Genomic DNA, 21,768 nt, shown 5'->3' on the forward strand with positions numbered 1-21,768 from the left:
CGGGCTCCTTGCTCAACGGAGAGCCTGCTTCGCCCTCTCCCTCTGCCTGCCGCTCCCCCTGCTTATGCTCACTCTGTCAAATAAATAAAATCTTTTTTTAAAAAATTAAAAAAATAAAAGGTTGATAAACAGTGGTCGCTAGTTTCTCTCAGAGCTGGGATTTATTTTTCAAGTAGGCTCCACACCTTACGTCGGGCTCAAACTCATAACCCTGAGATTGAGAGTCGCTGGCTCTACCAGCCAGCGCCCCAGAGCTGGGATTTCTCTAATCTCCTCAGTCTCCTTGGCTTGGCACACACTGGCAGGTGGCGCCTGTGCCAGAGGGGAGGACTGTCCAATCCCCAGTGCCCACAGCTCCCGACCCTGCTGCGATGCCTTCCCAGAGCCAAGCTACAAGGCGGGGCGTTGAGGGAGCATGGGACAGGCAGAAAACATCCACGGCCACCCTCTGTGGATGACAGGCAGCGTGGCCAGCTGTGGGCGCCCCCCACCCCCAAGAGTCCATCCAAGGCCGACTGGGAGATGCTCGGCAAGAACGACTCCTCCCCTGCGGGAGGATGGGGAGGCCTGGGGATAAGTGGGGTCCTCCTCACAGGGGGAGTTTCTGCTTCCGATCCAAGATTCTCTGTTGGTCCTCCTGGAACATACCCCTCCTTACACACAGACACGCCCTTGAAGGAAAAGGAAGCAGCAAGGTAGAGAAACATTTTCTCTGTAAATATGGCCTCTATCCCACACACAGATGCAGAGACCCACACACACGTGACAGACATCCACAACGATGCTGACACATACCGCCCACAAATACAGAGATTCCCACCTGCAGAGACGTGTGTGTGCAGATGAGCACACGCACATGCACGCACACACACACGCACTCAGACACACTCAGCCCGGACAGGTTCTACAGTGCAGCTGGGTGAGGCGGCTGGGGGTGTGAGGTAGCCTGGCCCCAGCGGCTCCTGAGAGGGGGGCAGGCCGGTGGGCACAGGCCAGGAGAGAGCCAGGAAAGCTGGCTCCAGGAACTCACCTTCTCAATCAGCTCCATCAGGGGCTTGGCCTTGAGCTCCTCGATCCTGGTTTCGTTCATACATGCACGGTAGTATACTTGGGCCTTCCTTTCTGCCTCGCTCACGCTGGCCGTGGAGTTTTCTGGAATGACAGGAGATAGCAGTTTGCGACCTGCCCCCATTTGCTCAGTGCGTGGCCCTGGGGGAGTCCTTCTGGGAGCCTCGGTGTGCTCAGCTGTAAAAAAACCAGAGGATTTCTGCCTATCGGGATAGCGGCAAGGCCTTAGCCACAGCAGGTGTGACTGCCTGGACAGAGCCTGGCAGACTGAGGTGCTTCCTAATTTTTGCTGAGTGCAAATAAGAAGAGCATACCATGTTTGTCCCTGTCTGCCAGTCAGGTTTGCAGATGTGTCCGTTGGTTGGCAGCACGGGCCACCCAGCTGGACGGCCCTGCTTCCCTGGCTGGCCAGTGCGTGGCCCAGACACCCTTGCCTGATGTGCGGGATGGAGGCCTGTCTTGGTTCTCAGATCCCAGACGACCTCTCTTGCGATAGATTAGAGTTGAATGGAAGCTTCCAAGGCCTCATGAGCTAGTTTACTTTGCCCTTCTTCCTCTAGGGAGCCGGCCTTGTTCATCAGACTTACAGTTGATTCAGAGTGCTGTTGCCATTTCTCTTCCTAACTCAGCAGCCAGCATCCCCATCCTTACACCAGGACACCTGGGAGACTTCGGTCATCCCCTTCTCCCTGTCCTTGGTGTTCTGGTCCAGGTGCCGCCCGCTGAGGGCCACACTCCTATACTCCTATACTCCTGCCTGTGCCCAGTGAAGGCGACCACTTCCTGCTGTTCAGGTCACGAAGGACCTACTACATGCCTGTTCAGGCCATGGAGGGCCTACTGTGTGCCGGGGCTCCTGTGCCTGAGCCTTTGTCTCAGAGCTCAGCTCCGGATCATACCTGGGTCCCTGACCCCCTCAATTCTGTCCACTTGCTCCCTCCCCGGAGACCTCCTTCCTCCCTCCTCCAGCCACTTTTCCTCATTTCAAATTCACTTCTCCTGGACCCAGAAATTCCTTCCTTTGCTTCCTTCGAAGACCGCCCCCCCCGCCCCCCGCCAAACCCCACCTTCTCCACAAAGACTTTTCTGGCAGAACCTTATCCACTCATCCACTAAATAGATACCAGATGCTTACTCTGTGCTAGGTACTGCACAAGCTTCAGGGACACAAAAGACAACGTCCCTGTCCCCACGGAGCTTCCTTTCTAGCGTGAGGACACAGACACCAAACAAGCAAACACATAAAAGCTCATCCTGGCCCTTCCTGTATGGGACACTGTTGAAACCCTACAGCCTTCAAGGCCTTTCCCAGAGGCCATCTTTCCCCTGGAGCCTCTCCTGGGATGCTCTTTCACAAGGGCCCCAGCATGGAGCACCTACCAAGTGCCAGGCACTGGGCTGGGCTAGGAGTTTTATAGACATGAAAAAGACCTGCTCATTCTCTGCCTCCAGGGAGCTCATAGTCTAATGGTGAACACATTCAAGCAAAGAAATGACCCGGAGACACGAAAATGCTTTAGTTAACGCAAATGGCTGTGGAACCCAGAGAAAAGTCACACCCTTCGGTGGCACAGTGTGGGGTCAGGGGGGCTCTAGTTCTGAGCCAGTTCTTTCATTTATTTTTTAATTTTAAAATTTATTTTTAGTAGTCTCTACGCCCAATGTGGGGCTCAAACTCACAATACCCAGATCAGGTGTTAACGTGCTCCATGGATTGAGCTAGACCTAGGGCACCCCAAGGCAGTTCTTTTAAAGGTATGAAGTTATTCACCAGGTAGAAATGCAGGGAAAGGGCCCCAGGTTTGGAGGGAGTTGGAGAGTTTAGGGAAACACAAGAAGCATAGAAGGGCATGCTGTCTGGAGAAAAAATACCCGTTCGGTGTGACTCGTGGTGCAAAGGACATGAGGTCACTTCGGCTCTCCCAGCCCTTGTCCCAAGAGCCGCCTGCCCTCCCCCCAGTTCTTACCATAACCAGCATCATGGTTTTCTCTGGGCAGAGAGCATCTATCCCCATCTTGCTGAAGTCAGGGTGACAGCCCTAAAGAGGGCCTGGGACCAGCCTGGGTTAGTCTGAAGGGAGATGCAGAGACAGGAGAATCCCGAGGGAGACAGAGGTCGAGGGGCCTGAGTGACAAGGGGCTCTGGAGGGCACACACAGTCCTGGGAACCACAGGCTGCCATGCTGCTGAGGCCTGGAAACACCTGTGTAATCCCCCTTGCCCCTCCAGAGCATGAGAGGGGGCCTCCTTGAGGGGAGGGCAGAAATGGGGAGAGCTGGACTTCTCCCTGCTCCTCAGACTCAGGAAGCAGAGATGCAGGGAAAGCAAAGGGGGAGTTTCCAACCCCCGCCCAGGAGCCTCATTTCTCTGACAATGGCTCCCAGCAGCTAGGCTCTTAGAAGGGAAAGCACAAGAATCATCGTTGCTTGCCCGAGCCTGGAAGCAGCATCTCACCCTCCACATGCAGCTCTGGCCATGACCCTGAAATGCCAGGGCCAGAGTCGGGGGAGTGTGCTCTGTGTGCTCTGGCCCATGGTCTGGCATCTCCCTCCCCCATTGCCCAAGGCCACTGAGATAAGAGGCCCAAAAAAGGCTCCGGGAACGGCCTGCCTGTGCTCATTAGAAGGAGTTCCAGGCATCCATCTTGCCCCAAGAGAATCCCTGCATTATCACTTGAATGTGTCCTTCAAGCACCCGCCCCCTCTCTCCTTAGCTGAGAAGCTGCTCCTGATCAGTTCAAACTTCCTCTGAGCTCCACACCCTGGATCTCACGTCCACTTGTTCTCCCACAAAGGTTTATTGAATTCCTATGGTTTGGTGGCTGCTGGGCTGGAGGGAGAATGCAGCAGGCCACATGGATGGCTGTCCACATGAGGCCTGGTGGGCGAGACAGACAGCAATAAGATGATCACAAAGCATCTGATTGCAGGGAGGGCGAGAGCTCTGAGGACAAAGTCCAGGAGGGCCTGAGAAAGAATGGCAGGGGAAGCCCAGGGAACCCTTGCCTGAACTCTGGGCTGAAAGCTGAGCTCCACGTGGAGTGGACGTGGGGGGCTGTACTTGGGCCGCTTCACCCACTAGTTCGCGTCCCAGTCGTCCCTGTTTCTTTGCCTGTACCTGGAGGGCACAGGGTAGCCCTCAGTAGCGTTTGCTCGAAGAACGGAGTCCAGTGTCACTTCTGACGAGGAAGGAGGCCATTTCTGGGCGTTGAGAGGGTGACGAGGTCAGTGCCTGACAGAGACTGGCACGGGGAGGAAATGAGGCAGGTGGGGCAGGAAGGGACAGGAGTGTAGGCCTCATCAGGAACTGATGTTCACACCCCCTGTATTCCCACACGGACACTGGCTGGGGCAGGAGCTCTGGGAGGTCAAGCTCCTCCATGCTCCCCTTGCTTCTCTCTGGTTCATGGAGCCTGCTGGGACAATCCCCAGCATATCCTCCTACCTCCTCTCCTTAGTCTTCTCCCATAGGACACCTATGGCCTGGCAGGCACTGGGGGATCCCTGGGTGTGGAGTTTATAGAGCTAGTGTCTTGAACTACTTTGAGTTCAAATACCCTCTGGAGGGGCATCTGGGTGGCGCAGTTGGTTGGGCGTCTGACTTGGTTTCGGCTCAGGTCATGTTCTCAGGGTTGTGGGATCAAGCCCCATATCAGGCTCCATGCTCAGTGCAGAGTCTGCTAGGGACTCTCTCCCCCTCTCCCTCTGCCCCTCCCCCACTAACATAAATAAATAAATCTAAAAAAAAAAACCTAATATGCTCTGGAATATACAAATTCCTTAAAATTACCCATAAGGCCCTATATCATGCATTCTCAACAGGGATAATATTGTCCCCAGAGGGGGAGAGAATTAGCTCTTAGGGAGCAGAAACACCTTCCCTTTCGTGTGTACATACAGTACATTAACAGATATATAGCATTATCTTTTGTATTCTTCTTGGACAACACAGAAAAAATGGATAAATTCCCAGAAATATACAGCCTACCAAGACTAAATTATGATGAAATAGAAAATCTGAACAGACCAACTGCTAGTAAGGAGATTGAATTGGTCATCAAAAACCTCTCAACAAATAAAAGTCTAGGACCAGACAGCTTCACCGAGAGTTCTATCAAACATTCAACAAAGAGTTAATACCAATCTTTTTCAAACTCTTCCAAAAGACAGAAGAGGAGGGAATTCTTCCAAACTTATTTTACAAGGCCAGCATTACCCCGATACCAAAACCAAAGACGCCACAAGAAAAGAAAATTATAGGCCAATATCTCTGATGAACACAGATGCAAAAATCCTCAACAAAATATTAGCACACAGAATTCAGTAAACCATTAAAAGGATCATACACCATGATCAAGTGGGATTTATTCCAGGGATGCAAGGATGGTTCAGTGTTCACAAGTCAGTCAATGTAATGTACCACATTAACAAAATGAAGGATAAAAATCATATGATCAGCTCAATAGATGCAGAAAAGGCATCTGACAAAATTCAACATCCACTGATGATAAAAACTCTCAACAAAGTGGGTATAAAGGGAATGTATCTTAACATGGTAAAGGCCATATATGAGAAGCCCACAGCTAACATCATACTCAATGGTGAAAGCTTTTCCTCTAAGATCAGAAAAAGAGTAGGATGCCCACTCTTGCCACTTTTATTCAACATAGCACTGAGAGTCATAGAGCAATTAGTTAAGAAAAAGAAATAAAAGGCATCCAAATTAGAAAAGAAGTAAAACTGACTATTTGCAGAGAACATGATATTATATACAGAAAACCCTAAAAACTCCACCAAAGACCTGTCAGAACTAATAAACAAATCCATTAAAGTTGCAAGATACAAAATCAATACACAAAAATCTGTTGTATTTCTATACACTAATAATGAACTATCAAAAAGAGAAATGAAGAAAACAATCCCATTTACAATTACATCAGAAAGAATAAAATACCTAGGAATAAATTTAACCAAGTAGGTGAAAGACCTGTATATTGAAAACTATAAGATATTAGTGAAAGAAACTGGAGAAGACACATAAATGGAAAGATATTCTGTGCTCAAAGATTGGAAGAGGCAATACTGTTAAAATGTCCATACTACCTGAAGCAAGGTACAGATTCACTGCAATCCTTATCAAATTCTGATGGCATTTTTTACAGAAATAGAACAACAGGGGCGCCTGGGTGGCTCAGTCGGTTAAGCATCTGCCTTCGGCTCAGGTCATGATCTCAGTGTCCTGGGGTCAAGCCCCACATCATTGTCAGGCTCTCTGCTCAGCGGGGAGCCTGCTTCTCCCTCTGCCTCTGTCCCTCCCCTTGCTTGTGCTCTCTCTCTCAAATAAATAAAATCTTAAAAAAAAATAAAACAAACAATACTAAAATTTGTGTGGAACCATAAAAGACCCTGAATAGCCATGGCAATCTTTTTTTTTTTAGAGAGATTTTATTTATTTATTGAGAGAGAGAAAGAGCACGAGCTGAGGGAGGGGCAGAGGGACAAGCAGACTCTGCTGAACATGGAGCTCAATGTGGGGCTCGACGTGGGGGGTGGGGTATTGATCCCAGCACCCTGCAATCATGACCTTACCAACTGAGCCACCCAGGTGCCCCTAGGCATAGCAATCTTAAGAAAGAACAACAAAGCTGGAGGCATCACACTCCCTGACTTCAAGCTATATTGCAAAGCTATAGTAATTAAGACGTTGTGGTATTGTCATAAAAACAGACACAGAGGGCGCCTGGGTGGCTCAGTCGTTAAGCATCTGCCTTTGGCTCCGGTCATGATCCCAGGGTCCTGGGAACGAGTCCCACATTGGCCTCCCTGCTCGGCGGGAAGCCTGCTTCTCCAACTCTCCCACTCTCCCTGCTTGTGTTCCTGCTCTCGCTATCTCTCTCTGTCAAATAAATAAATAAAATCTTAACCAAAAAAATTTTAACAAAAAAAAAGAAAAACACATTCAGAGATCAATGGAATAGGATAGAAAGAAATAAACTCATGCATATATTGCTAATTAATTTATGACACAGAGGCCAAGAATATATGCCAGGGAAACCACAGTCTCTTCTGTAAGCAGTGTTGGGAAAACTGGACAGCCACACTCAAAATGAAACTGGACCACTATCTCATGCCGTACACAAAAATGAACTCAAACTGGATTAAAGACTTGAACATCACACCTCAAGCCATAAAACTCCTAGAAGAAAACATAGGTGGTGAGCGCCCTGACATCGGTCTTGCTAATGACTTTTTGAATTTGACACCAAAAGCAAAAGCAACAGAAGCAAAAATAAACAAGTGGGACTACATCAAGCTAAAAAACTTATGCACAACAAAGGAAACCATCAACAAGATGAAAAGACAACCTACCGAGTGGGAGAAAATATTTACAAATCATATGTCTGATAAGGGGCTAGTATCCAAAATATATAAAGAACTCATACAACTCAACAGCAAAGAAAAAAATCTAATTAAAAGATGGGCAGACGATCTGAACAGACATTTTTCCAAGGAAGACATATAGACGGCCAACAGGTACATGAAAAGATGCTCTGTATCATTAGTCATCAAGAAATGCAAACCAAAACCACAGTGAAATATCACCTCACACCTGTTAGAATGGCTTGTGTCAAAAAGACAAGGAACAAATGTTGGCGAGGATGTAGAGAAAAAGAAACCCTTGTGTAATGTTGGCAGGAATGTAAATTGCACAGCCACTATGGAAAGCAGTATGGAGGTGCCTCAAAAAATGAAAAATGGAACTACCCTATGATCCTGTAATTCCACTTCTGGGTATTTACCCAAAGAAAACAAAAACACGAACTCAAAAACATATCTGGACCCCCATATTCACTGCAGCAGTATTTACAACAGCCAAGCTATTGAACCAACCTAAGTGCCCACTGATGGAGGAATGGATAAAGAAAATGTGGTGTACACGCAAAACACACACACACACACACACACACAGAGGAATATTATTTGTCCCTAAAAAGGAAAGAAATCTTGCCATTTGTAACAACGTGAATGAACCTCGAAGATATTATGCTAAGTGAAGGAAGTTAGAGAAAGACAAATACTGTATAATCTGTCTTATATGTGGAATTTAAAAATACATATATAACAAAAACCAAGCTCACAAAGCTATAGTAAAAAAAGATTAGTGATTGCCAGAGTTGGTGGGTAGGGGTTGAGAAAAATGGTGAGCTGTTTTTATTTCTTTAAATAAACTGAATTAAAAAAATAATGTAAAACAGAAAAGAATTTTAGGGAGGGGGCAATAATGAAAAAGGGTTGAGAAACACCACCCTCGACCTGGGCCTCCATCCAGCTCCCATCTGCGTCCTGCCCCTCTCCCCCTTGCTCCCGTGCTCCTGCCACTGAGTTCACCGTCCTCCTGCTGGGCGTAAACCTCCTCCCACATCCACGTGCTCTATTCTCTCACAACTAATTCAAGTTTCTGCTCCAGTGTTCCTGCTCTGAAAGCCCATCCCTCCCGGACTGCCGTGGCCGCCGTGGCCTCCTCCCTTCCCAGCCCTGCACCCTACTCGATTCGTTTCAAAGTCCTAACTCTTCGCAACCGTCTTACTTATTTACTCATTTATTTGTTTACTGTCTGTCTCCCCTGCTGGAATGTAAGCTCCACAAGGAAAGGTTGTCTTATTGCTCACGCCACCCCAGCACCTAATGATGTCTGGCACATAGCCAGTGTACCATACATAATTGTGGAACGAAGGAATGAATGACGGAATGTTCTGGGAGCTCCACAGAGAAAGATACCCATCACATCAGACTGAGGAGGAGGCTTTGATTCAAAGTGAAATCAGCCACATACAGTTTCCTCGTGAGGAAAACCTTGGTCTCCTTGGAGACCTCCCCGCTTGCATTTACATCCCAGGAGAAGGTTCCATGGGAGCAGGCTAGGCGCCATCAACAGCGCAGCTCCCAGGACTGACTGAGGTGGGGGCCACGTTTTGAATATGGTGGCACTTCCAGGGTCCCCAGGGTATGAAAATAATTTGGCAGCCCAGGGCCAGACAACAGGGCTCCCAATTGCCTGGGGTACTTCCTTGCAGGGCCCTTGAGTTCCAGAAACGTCCTCAGTCACTTCCCCAAAGTCCCAAAGAGGAAAGACAGCCTACCATCTAATCGGCCCACTTCTTCCTCTGGGAGTTTTCGCAGGAACAACCTCTTCCACACCACTCTCTGGGAGGAAACAAAATCCCCAGCAGCTGGGCGGGCTGTGGGTATGGGGCTTCCTGAGAATTCTGCAGTCCCTGGGCTGCGGCAGCACCACCTGGCCAGAAGCATGTGGGACTCCACATCAGGGCAAGACCAGCCCTTGTTCTAGATAAAACCACAGACTCGGTGCAGGCAGTCACAAGCCTCAGGAGCCCCATCCTGTGAGGGGAAGTGGGGGAGCTGATAAACGAGGCACCTTCTTTCGCAGAGGAACGAAAATAATGTTAAGACCGTTACCATTATGATGCCTACTGCAGGCCCAGCCCTGGCTGAGCTCTTCTCAGCACCCCACCGGCACCCCGAGGTCAGACTATCACCCCATTTCACAGGGAAAGAAAACGAGGCCCAGGGAGAGGAACGAACTTGCCTAGGGAGGCAAAGCTAACACGTCACATGCTGGAATTTGAACTCAAGCATTCTCAGGCCTCCCTGAGAGAAGGAACTGCTTTCTCTGTGTGTGGGTGTGGCTGTGTGTGTGCATCTTGTTCTAACAGTTTCCACCATCAAGTGCTATTAGCATCACGCCCAATTTATAGGCAAGAGGTTGAGTAATGTGTCCAAGGTCACACAAGTAAGTGGCTGAGGCCAGGACAGGGGCCTGAGCGCTCTCTGTGCTCCTTTCCTTTCCTGCAGGCTGGCTCGGAAAACTGGAGGTAGCACTAAAGCAGACCAGCCACCCCGGAGAAGCCCCTGGACACCCCCTGCCTTCCCCGGAACGGGAAAGATGGGCACACTGCTGCAGACACGGTACCGAACAGAAAGCATGGCGGACACGGATCTTGTCCAGAGGGTTTCCAATGTGCACGGGGAGAAGTAACGAAGCTAGACAGCGACTACTAGAAAAACAAATCAGAATAAAAGTACAAGAGATGGGGCGCCTGGGTGGTTCAGTTGGTTGGGCGACTGCCTTCGGCTCAGGTCATGATCCTGGAGTCCCTGGATCGAGTCCCACATCGGGCTCCCTGCTCGGCAGGGAGTCTGCTTCTCCCTCTGACCCTCCCCTCTCTCATTCTCTCTCTCTCAAATAAATAAATAAAATCTTTAAAAAATAAAAAAATAAAAAATAAAAGTACAAGAGATGGCACAGGGCTACATGATTAATTGCCAAGTCACTGACATGGACAAATTTAATGCTGATGGAATGATTCTGTCTCCATTTCTCCAGCAGACTGGCGCTGGGGTACAAGGAAGGGAGACCACAAATTCCCTGTAGAATCCATGATGCTCAAATTGTTATAAAAACCAGGCATTAATTTTGCATGCATTAATCTTGTACTAGAAAACACAGTAAAGGGGCGCCTGGGTGGCTCAGTTGGTTAAACGTCTGCCTTCGGCTCAGGTCATGATCCCGGGGTCCTGGGATCGAGCCCCACGTCAGGCTCCCCGCTGAGCGGGAAGCCTGCTTCTCCTTCTCCCTCCGCCTGCCACTCCCCCTGCTTGTGCTCTCTCTCTCAAATAAATAATCTTTTAAAAAAAAAAAAAAGGAAAGAAAACATAGTACACAGGACGGACACATAAAATGCAACTGTAGCTCGAGCCCAGAGAAGCCCTTTGGTGGCCCCAGAGGGCATCACAGAGGAAGCAGGTTTGAGAAAAGTCCTGCAGGATAGGAAGGGGGTGAGGCAGGTAGTCTAGATGGCAGATTAGTCTGTGTTAAGAGCACGAGCTGGAAAGCCTGAGGGGAGGCCCAGCCTAGGGGTGAGAGGTGCAGCTGCATCCTTGCCCTGATGAAGTGAGGCCACACTCTTGTCTCCCCAAGGCCCCCGAGGCCCAAGCCAGCAACCTGGGTGAGGCAGCTCTGCTCGTGCAGCTGAGGTCGCGTCTCCCAGCCACTAGGCTGCAAGGATGGGCCACAGTGGCACTTGGCAGAGTTCAATCCGCCAGCGACAGATCTGCCTGGATTTCCCCTGAGGGGGCCCCTGTGAATTCACCTTTCAGAGAAAGGAGTGGCTCGTCTGAGGCCCTGCAGCCGGCTGGTGGTAATAGCTGTTCTGCCTGGCCTGGTCACACAGTCCTCACCAGCACTCTGAACATTCCTTCTCCTGCCAGAGAAGCCCACCCCAGGCCAGCTTGGACAGCCTGGGTAGCCCCCGGCATGCTGCAACCCCCACCAGTTCCAGCCCTCCCCCCTCTCCCGCGAGGCCTGCTGGCTGACTCCTATGTTTTAGAGAAGCTGAAACAAGCCTGGCCTTGAGCCCAGGAATGCACTGGCCCGTGTTCCTGCATTTTTTGTCACCCACTCACCTGCCTCCTGCCCCTTCAGGGGTTTCCAGGTGCCAAAGTCCCAGGTATCAAGGGCCACAGGTGAGGGGCCATTTCCAGACTAGTTCCCAGGGTGAGCCTGGCAGGGAGAGGACTCCAGGATACGCCTTCTGGGGAAGCTCCTGGTCAGTATGACCTGGGGCTGACCCCACCTACTATGTTCATCAGGCCCTGGTCAGATCCCATCTCAACTGGAGCAGCTCCTGGGGAAAGGAGATTGGTGAATCATGCTTCTGGGCCGCTCTGTGGCCTCTGCATGGTGAAGCTGACTCAGGGAAGTCGGCAGAAAAAGAGTGTAAGTTTGAGGTCCCATAGCTCTGGGGCTAAATCTCAGCTAAGTCTCATCACTTCCTTCCTGTGAGTCTTATCTGTACAATGGGGATATACATCCACGGCTCCAATAAAATAATACAAGTAAACAGCCTAGCATGGTTATGGATATGCTGTACCTCCTTCCCTGATAACTAGGTCCACATCAGTGCCTCTATGAGAAATAATCAATAATTAGGCTTTCTTCGACCACCTCACTAATCCTTAGAACATCCCCACTCAATGCTCTGAGTTAGTTCCCACCTTAGAGACGAAGAGCTGAGGAGCCTGGGTGGTCTGTCTGCGGTCACACAGCTTGTCAGGGAGAGGGCTGGGCTGGAGCTCACGCAGTACACCGAGCAGGGTGGCTGTGCTTTGCCAAACCCCTACTAGGTGCCAGGCTCTGTGCTAAGCACACGGGCCTCGCACATACAAGCGGGTACTCACGGCAACCTTGCATTTGATGGCACTATTATCCCCATTTTATAGATAATGGAACTAAGCTGGAGAGGAGCCAGGTTACTTGTCCAAGGCCACACGAGTGAGAAGCTAGCGTGCCAGGGCTGCCTGACTTCAAAACCCTGCAGTCTGGCCTCCTGCTCCCACCAGACCCCGGTCCCAGGGGCAGGGGCTCCAATGCATGGTTCTGGCTGTCCCGTGCCCAGCTCAGCACAGCTCCCACCTACACCTTGACCCTCAAGGACGGGATGGATGTAAGGCCAGAGGCCAGAACTGGAGCCCACTCCTCCTGGGCCCTGCCAGCTGGCCAGCTGGCCAAGTGGGGGGCAGGTCAGGGGGAAGGACTCAGTCCTGGCAAAGACCCAAGGTCCTCGTTGGAGCAGGATCCGCAGGTACCACACACAAGGGCCAGTCCTGGGCCTAACTGGAAAGTTAGAGGGCCCGTCTGCCTGTCTTCTCCACCCCCTCTCGGTGCTAACTGCTCCCCAGGGCTGGAGCCGCCCTCCATTCAGGACTGGTAGTGTCTCCTCAGCAGAGTCCCTTAACTTCTCTGAGCCTGTTTCCTTAGCTATAACATGCGAACAATAGTTCCTGAGTCCCAGGGAGGTTGTGAGGATCAAGGAGGCAGTGGATAGAAAGTAGCAAGTAGCACCCACTCAACAAACATCAGTCTCTTCCCCTCCTCCCTTCAGATCCCCAGGCGCCACGCTGCCGGCAGGGTGGGAGGGGGGCCACGCGTGCTCATCTATCTCGAGGAGGTGGTGTGAGATGGGGAAAGGACACACGGCCCGGACAGAGTCAGACAAGTCCCAGCTGTGCCACCTGCTAGCCTGTCTCCGGAACGGTTCTGGACCCCAGTGTCCTCATCTCTCAAATGGGACGAACGATACCTTCCTCGCTCCTGCCCTACAGGATCAAATGGGGTGACATCCACAAAAAGCTCTGTAAACTGTAAAGTGCTGCACAAAGGTCAAAGGTGAGCAACAGCCATAACACTCGAATGCACAGCGGCCGGCATGATACGCCAGGCCCAGGTAACGCACCTTAAATACATTTTTCCCATTTTATTCTCATAACCTGGGGGAGGCCCGGTACCCAACCCACTGATGAGAGGAGTCCTGAGGGGTCATGTCGTTGACCTGAGATCACACAGTAAGTGGCGGAGGTAGGGTGTGAACCCAGGTCCCTGGTGGCCGAAGGAGAGGCTCTGCCCCATCTTGTCATCCTACTTGTCATTATTCCTTTTTTTTAAACTTAATTTAATTAATTTATTTTTTAAAGATTTTATTTATTTATTTGACAGAGAGAGAGAACACAAGCAGGGGGAGTAGGAGAGGGAGAAGCAGGCTTCCCGCCGAGCAGGGAGCCCGATGCGGGGCTTGATCCCAGGACCCTGGGATCGTGACCCGAGCCGAAGGCAGACGCTTAACCCACTGAGCCACATAGGTGTCCCTTGTCATCCTACTTGGACTGTCCTCCGCTTTGGTTGTTGGTCCCTGCCAAGGCTGTCTTCAGGTGCTGGAGAAGGGACATCCCTGAGTTCCAGTCTGGCTACCCCAGACATACTTGCCTGTTAAGCTTCTAGTTCTGACATGAAAGGCTCTGTCCCCTTTCAAAGGTGCCTAGATAACATAAAGCAGGCAGAGCCCTTGCTGTTCCGGACAGCCCTCCCTTGAACTCTGATCCTCAGGGAGACTAGCCCCAGGCTAGGCTGCAGGGAATAGAGAGAATGGTGGACGGGTCTTACCCAGCAGCCGTGCCCCTCCCCCTCCTGGACCCGGGGCTGGGGTCGAAAAGAAAGGAGAGGTCACCTAACCTGGTTTGCTCATTTCTACTGTCCTCTAAAAGACACAGTTGCCTGAAATTGCAATTGTCAAATTGGTATCTCTTCCTGTCTTGTAGGAAGGTTTCTGGTTTCTGTCACTTTGAGAAGATTTGTCCCCTTTGGGGTATCTTCAGATATTTTACGTACTTTTGAGTATCTTGCAGGTTTTTAAAAAACTTAGTAAGGATTTGTTGAATCTAAGTTCTGTCACTGATGGCTTTTCATGATCTAGCCTCTCCCAGCATTTAGGGTCCCAGGATGGGGCCGGGGCAGCAGGAGAGGGATGGAGAAGGTCCTGGCTGCCAAGGGGCTCAAGTCAGGACCTCTATTTGTTGTGGTGGGTATTGTGAATTCACGCGGTGGACGACCCCAACGGGCAGGTGTTAATTCAACAAACAATAACTGGGGATAACCCTGCAAACAAGACAGACATGGGGCTCTAATCTAAGGATAAAACCACCAAGGTCAACTAGAGGTGCCGAAGGCCTAACAAGGTGCAAAGAGAAGAACTTTAACTTAGACGGTTTATCGTGCAAGTCCAATCAGCGCGAGGCCATGGGATGTTCCTGCCTGGAATGGACAACCCTCCGATAAACTTGTTATAACTTTCATCTGCTCACAACCCTAAAATCCGATCAAGTGTGCTCAGCATTGATTCCCTTGGCTCACAACTTTCAGAGCTCACCGTCCATGCCAGGCAAAACCAGGCCACAGCTTGAAGCCGCAGCAGCAAGGACCACAGTGACCAGGGCTTAGTACCTCCCTGTGCCACACACACCGTGCGAACCCTTTACACGTGTGCTTCACGGTCCTCAAAACTCTCAAGCTTGGGTAGTCGTAGTCCCATTGAAAAAAAATTTGTTTTAAATTGACGTATAGTTGACACAGCACATTATATTAGTTTCAGGGGTACCACACGGTGCTTCCACAAGCCCAGACGCTGTGCCCTGCTCACTGCAAGTGCCACGAGCGCCTGTCACCACACGACGCAATTACACCACCACTGACTGCACCACCTAGGCTGTGCCTTGCTTCCCTGTGTATTAGTCCCATTTTTGTAGAGACTGAGGCTCAGAGACAAGTAACTTACTCAGGGCCACACAATGACTGACGGGTTCACCTACTCCAAAGCCTCTGGTTTTCCCATTCTGTCAAGCGATTCCTTTCACCAGACCTGAGCAGGTGGGTCCAGCTGGCTGCTCTCCTCTGCGGCTCGTTCACGGGGCTCCCTGCGGGGTGCTTACCAAGGAGGTGCTTGATGATGGCTTGGTTGTGTTCCCAGAGGTTGCTGAAGGTCCCCCAGCGTGAGTGGCCATCAGGCACGGGGTTGGCTTTGATCCAGCCACCACAGGCGTAGGTGAAGAAGTCCTGGCAGGGGTCCACCGTGGGGTCCATGGAACTCAAGATGGAGCTGGTCACTGAGATGCAGGCCTCACTTAGGCACACCGTGGGGGTTCCTGGCAGGGGTCAAGGACAAGAGGCCAGTGAAGGGCAGGGAGAAGGCTGTGGGAATATAGTATGAGTGGCCTGGGGTGCCATGCCCCTGCCCCAGCCCTGACCAAACAGATCTGGAGCTGGATGGTCGCTAGACTTCTACCGAGAAATGATTTCAGTAGATTTACAATTTCCTGGCTTGTAAAGTAAGACTTCTGTTTAGCTGCCTCAAGTCCTTTCTGTGGCTTGAAAAGTACCCAGAACCAAGGTGTTTCTCTTAATCAGTCCTTCCTTCCACAAATATTCACTGGTTTTTTTTTATTATTCCCTGATGCTCAACAAATTGATTCACTTGTTCATGCATTCATTCATTCAACAAAATAGTAACTGAGTATCTTCCAGGTTCTTTACCGAGTGGTAATAGTAACTGAGTATCTTCCAGGTTCTTTACCGAGTGGTGATTGTGTGTGTGTGTGTGTGTGGTGAAGGATATAAAAGGCATAGTCCTTTCCTTCAAGAGCTAATAATTTAGCTGGAGAGACAGACGTTTTATAAGAAAAGTTAAATAACAACCGGAGGAGAAATGTCTGTCATTCCGCAAACATAAATTGACTGTATTTAGTCCACGACAAATGGGTAATGCAGACAATTTGGTGCCAGGACTTAGGGCAAAGGACAGCCTATAATGAACAGAAGAAACTATGAAAGATCATTCCCTCTGAGTACAGGGCAGGAGTGTTATCTCACTGACTCTCAAAGAAATAAAAATGAAACAAACTCAACAGACCATTTTGCTTAAGCCATTTTTATATACAAGGAAACTGAGGCACAGAGAAGCTAAGTAGCTTATTCAATGGCCAATGGGGCACAAGCCCCATCCTCTCTCCACTCTGTCTCCTATGAGCCTGGAGAGGTGCTATCCCAGCGGTAACAGGTGGGCCCTGGGCGGCCCCATCTGTCAGGTGCCTCCCCGAGGAGGGATTCCGGTTGTGCGTGCAGGTGGGCAGTGGGGAGGGCTGCCAAATACTACAAGTGCCCCCCATGAATCCACTTCCTCTGAGCCGGTTCTCACAGGACATGGGGCAGAGGCGATGAGGGCTCTTGGAAGGCCAGAGGCAAGAAGAGGGGCCGGACTCCTGTCTCGGGGCTGGTCAGTGGACTCCAGCAAAGGAACCAAATTGCACAGCCTTGACAGGGGCCCAGCCCAAGGTGGTGGGAGATCCAGCCTCGTGACTAGGAACGCAGGCCCAGCCGGGGCCCTGGCTGACATAGGCAACAAGAGGGACTTGACTCACATTTGTTATCTCACTCAGGCCTCACTGCAGACATCAGATACAGGTGTGATGCCCAGGCTAAAGAGGGGGAGATGGAGGCTCTGTGTGCATGAACAGAGCCGGGCCACACGGCCGAGTGGGAGAGCCGAGGCTGAAGTAGCTCTGGCCTGCTGCAGCTACTCCAAGGCTGGGTTCCCTCTGTTTTCCCTCTCCCTCTCCTTGCCGGTCCCATCGGGGGCTGGGGTGGCCCTTCTGGCAAGTTCAGCGTCCCTACCCCACAGGGAGGTGTGTGGCAAGGCAGGGGCTGGAGGCTCTTAGACCTGGGTTCAGATCCCAGTTTTCTGATTCTGGCTGTGGGCCTTGGGCAGGTGACCTCCTCTCCCCGAGCCTCGGTTTCCCCATCTAGAAGCGAGGAAGCACAGCAGGCCTGATGTCACAGTGACGGCAGACGCCTTCGTGGCTGGGCCCGACGTCCCCAGGCCAACCTTCAGAAAGCAGGAAAGGATGCACAGTTCTGGCAGGGGAACACGGCACCAGCCCGGGCTGGGGTGGCCTGTGGGCTTTTTCACGTCGGATGACGGGCACAACGTCTGGCAGGCTGACGAAGGGCTTAGAGGAGTCTCATGGCAGCACAAAAACCAAGGTAGCTTTGAGGGGATTACTTGTTTGGAGTGGACTGTACAACAGTCACAAATTACTGAGCTGGCAGGCTCGAAAACAGAAAGGAACTGGCAGGGCTACGGTGCCATTTAAGCATCTCCATAGGAGGCCATCTCAAGCCGAGCTGCACGGCCCACTCCCCAACTGGGGAAATGTACCAGAATCTTCAGGGTGGGGGGAAGAGGATTTCTGTGTAGCTTTAAAAAACCTATTCACTATTATGAGAGAGCTTCATATTTGGGAAGGGAAAAGAATACCTATTGTTTTTATACCACAAACTGCAGGAAGTTGGGCTTGACCAAACCTTGGCTGTTGGGAATGCCCGGAGACAGACTGCAAGAGGGTTGTCTTCAGGGAACAAGGCCTGTCAGAAACAGCGTGTGTGTGCGTGAGACAGGGAGGGATTTGGATTGATTGATTCTTGAGGTTATCATAAGGGGACTGGGATTTAAAAACAAAACAAGAAACCAGCCTCCTGAGAGGCCTCATGGGTCACTAAGCTCCCAAGCTGCTAGGTACAGGGCAAGGCACTGAGGTGGTACTTAAGCAATGCTTGGTTGTTTAACCGCTTAGTGCTCGGTAAATCCTTTACCAGCTATTCCTGACCCGGCAGGGACTTAACACATATTTGATCAATTACTTGTTTCCAGGCCCCCCTCATCAACATGGAGGTCAACACCTTCAAAACTCGGCCCAGGCTCCAACTCCTCGGGGAAACTTTCCCAGACCCTCATTCCTCGCTGGGCCCCTCGGTTGGCTGCCTGGCTGTGTGCTCTCTGAGGGCAGAGTATGCTGTGTCGTGGCTGTCTCCCTGTCCCCTTCCCCGACTGGAACGTGAGCTTGAGGGTAGGGCCAGCACCTTACTTGCATTTCTATTTCCTTTGCCCAGCATGTACTTGGCACCTAGCAGCGGTCCAGTATGTGTGTGTTGAATGAGTGAGTGAATGAAGTGAGCTTTGTCCAGCACTTGGGCACCACTTGCAGAGGCAGAAAATATTTCTTCCTTTGAGGATGTGCATGACCAGTCGAGAAGCAGGAACAGCCAAAATCTAGTTCACAGATGCTCGTCTGCATGGTGCTGGGCCCCAACACTGAGTAAGTCACTTAAGAATATTTTCTGGGAGAATCTGTGTGTTTTACTGCTGCTGTCTGTAAAGCGCCTGCAAGTCTCTGGAAAGGGGGTGCAGTGGGAAAGTAGACAAATATGTATTTAGGGGCCCAGACAAGACTTTGAGACGGGTCTTTCAGAATCATCGGAGAATGTGCTTTGACTAGCCTGCTGTCTGCTCAGGCGTGGCCAGTGTCAGCACCTGCTGACAGTCATGAGGTTACTGTCAGTTTCTGGGGTGGCCACTGCTGTCCCGGGCCAAGGCAGCCAATGAAGACACATGAATTGGCTCAGGGCTCATGAGATCTTCGGCCCAGAGTCACCCGGGGGGAGAGTTCCTTTTATCCTGGTCCAGGCTGGGGAAACCTCTTCTGCAGCCCACAGGGGGCCGGGATGATAGAGGCTGAAGCAAGGCTGCTCCCTGTGCTTCCCCCCCCCGCCCCGTGGGCGCGAGCACTAGGACCCAGCCCTTGGGGGCTCCCTTCTGGTTTCTGGGAGCTCCCGGGGCAGGCTCAGAGCAACTCTGGCTGCTGGAGTGCCTAACACAGGCAGACGTAAGGATGACTGAGGGGAGGTCCTGCCCTCTCTCCAGACCCTCAAACTCCTTCCCCCTCCAAGTCTAGCATGGCCACCCATGCAGGCCAGTGACTTTATAGTGGGGAAGGCTCGGCGAAGCCTGGGATCACGGGAAGGGTCATAATCTCTCTGATGGGATGAGTGACCAGGTGACCGAGTTGGTGGGGTTGGACCCTGAGCAAAGGCCCCAGAAGCTGCTCCACCAGATGGACCACCTGCCATCGGAAAGCTAGATGTTGGGGCACAAGGGTGTGAGAGATCCTGGAATTGGCCAGACCCCCCATCCTTGTTGTTTAACTTGGCTCTGCCCTTTCCAGATCCACAAGTGCTTACTGAACATCAACTCTACACGAGGTACTCGGCTGGATACTCTCAGCCAGACACAGAGAGCCAGCCTCAGACGCCAACAGCAGGACTGGCTGGGCCCCGTCATACTGCTAAACAAGGCTGGACCCAGAGATGTGACTACAACGTGTACAGATTAGGCACACAGAGGCCAGCTGGGCCACGGCAGGACCGCTCCTCTGGAGGTTCTAACACACAGGGGCACCCCAATGACAAAGGCGTTGCAATCCAGCTGCCCCCTCCCTCGTGCACCAGCCACGTAACCTTGAGCAAGTCACCTAGGCTCACCGCCTCAGCTTCCTCAGATGCAAAAACCACACCTCATAGGGTTGCTGTGAGGAGGAAACAGGATTATGTTTGTAAAGAAGAGGTGTGGTATTTGGTCCATGGAAAGTATTAAGTAAACAGAAGCTATTATTGTAATTTTGTTGGAACTAAAGATGGCGGACGGTGCAAGACTGTGAGTCCCATCAGCTCACCTCCTCACAATAATAGCACCCAGAGCTAAGATTTAAGAAGTCCCAGGAGGCACCAGCTATGTGATAGACATTATCTCTAATCCTCAGGGCCAGCCCCAAATCGGGCACCATTTTCCCCATTCACAGGAGAGAAGACAGAGGCTCTGGGAGATGAAGTGACTTGCCCGAGGTCACACAGACAATAAATTGCTGGGCCAGGGTTTGTTTGGACTCATGTCCCAAACCTCTACACCACCCACACTGTCCAGCTCCCATGTTTCAGTCCATCTCGGCACCGAGCCGTCCGGACCTCGCTCTCTCCTTGGCCCTGGAGGCCAGCCCTGGCTTCAGCAGGGAGGCCCTCTGGCCCAGGCGGACAGAGCCGAGGGCAGGAGTGAGCCAAGCCCACGACAAAACACAGAGGCACCTACTTGTCCGGTATTGAACGCCCAGCGCTGCCAAGCAGGCCACCAGTCCTGCCGCCAGAAGCGCCACCAGCACCACCAGCCGCTTCTCCACCGGGGTCCGCGCAGCCCAGCACCTCTGGCCACTCCGGGGGCTGCGGAAGTTCACCTGCAGGGAAGGGGGCAGGAAGGGTGGGGAGGACGTGAGCCCAGGGCCCCCCTTCCCCAGGAGCAAGGGGCTCCGCGGCAGGCCCAGGCCCCGGGGAGCCATCAGGGCCGCCCCTCCTGCCTCAGGGGTGGTCCGGTTCCCACAGAATCGGTCCTAATCCAGGAAAGGAACTGCCACCCTGCTCAGCAGCTCGGATTAGCTCCTAAACACCAGACTCAAGCAGCTCAACCCAGCCGGACTTGTGTTTTTTGTGTTACCCGATACGGGTAGAAGGGAAAAAAAAGAACAGCTTTTCCCTGTTTCTCCAGCAAGGAGTTCAAAAAAGAACAGGATGTTTGGACTTGCAGGCATCCAGTGAGCGTCCAGCTGGGCTGTTCTCAGAGCCCCCACACCAGCAGGCCAGGATGTTATAGCCACAGCTCCTACTTCCCAGGAGTGCGGACATCCTTTGCTCATTACACCCTCATGGTCCCATGAGGGCTGTGTTATTAGTTCTCTTTTACAGATGAGGAAACAAGTTCACAGAGGTGAGGCCCCTGCCTCTTGTCACACAGCTAAATGGGGAGAGCTGGGATTTGAACCCAAGTCTGTTGATTCTGGAGCCCACCAGGGGATCAGAGACGGGCATCTGGGAGATGTCAGGGGAGATGCAATGGAGAGGGAGCTCCATTCAGGCAGGTCCTCAAAGGGAGGAAAAATGTCCCCAGCCTAACAGTCTAGCTAAACAGGAAGGGAGGCACAATGAGAGGAAGTAGAGGGCGTGGTGGGGCCCTCGGGGCTGAGGAGGGACATACTGGCCAACGGCACTCAGAGCCCTCAGCCCAGGCCTTCACACCCGAGGCCAGTTCAGGGCTCTCCTCCATTGCAAGAGGTGCTTCCTGCAAAAGCCTGGGCCACAGGACAGGAGGGGTCCCTGAAGGTGGGGCTCAGCTCAGTGACACTGCGGTCATGTGCCACCATGGTGGAAATACCGAGAGGAAGACAGACTCCCTTGCTTTCCGCTGCTCACAGTCCAGCAGGAAGGCAGATAAAGAAACAGACTGGGGTGGAGGGTGGGTGGGGTCCAGTCAGGGAAGGCTTCCTGGAGATGGGGATGCCTGGGCTGGGTCTTGAGGAATAAGTAGGAGCTGGCCAGGTGAATGGGGAAGGAAAGGGGAGAGGAGGCAAGGTCTAGATC

General features: G+C 51.7%; 1 protein-coding gene across 2 annotated transcripts in view; it reads right to left on the reverse strand.

Moving 5' to 3' along the window:
- The window catches only part of ECE1 (endothelin converting enzyme 1), a 58,590-nt gene that overhangs the window by 29,843 nt on the left and 6,979 nt on the right, over positions 1-21,768 (reverse strand). For both annotated transcript variants that reach the window (XM_021684102.1, XM_021684101.1), the window contains 3 exons: positions 20,450-20,591; positions 15,408-15,620; positions 1,031-1,152 (listed from right to left, as the gene is read on the reverse strand). In XM_021684102.1, the coding sequence (XP_021539777.1) occupies positions 1,031-1,152; positions 15,408-15,620; positions 20,450-20,591 (477 nt within the window). The remainder of the gene's footprint in view (positions 1-1,030; positions 1,153-15,407; positions 15,621-20,449; positions 20,592-21,768) is intronic.

This window comes from Neomonachus schauinslandi, chromosome 4, assembly GCF_002201575.2.
Source record: "Neomonachus schauinslandi chromosome 4, ASM220157v2, whole genome shotgun sequence".
In the NCBI taxonomy this organism is placed as follows: domain Eukaryota; kingdom Metazoa; phylum Chordata; class Mammalia; order Carnivora; family Phocidae; genus Neomonachus; species Neomonachus schauinslandi.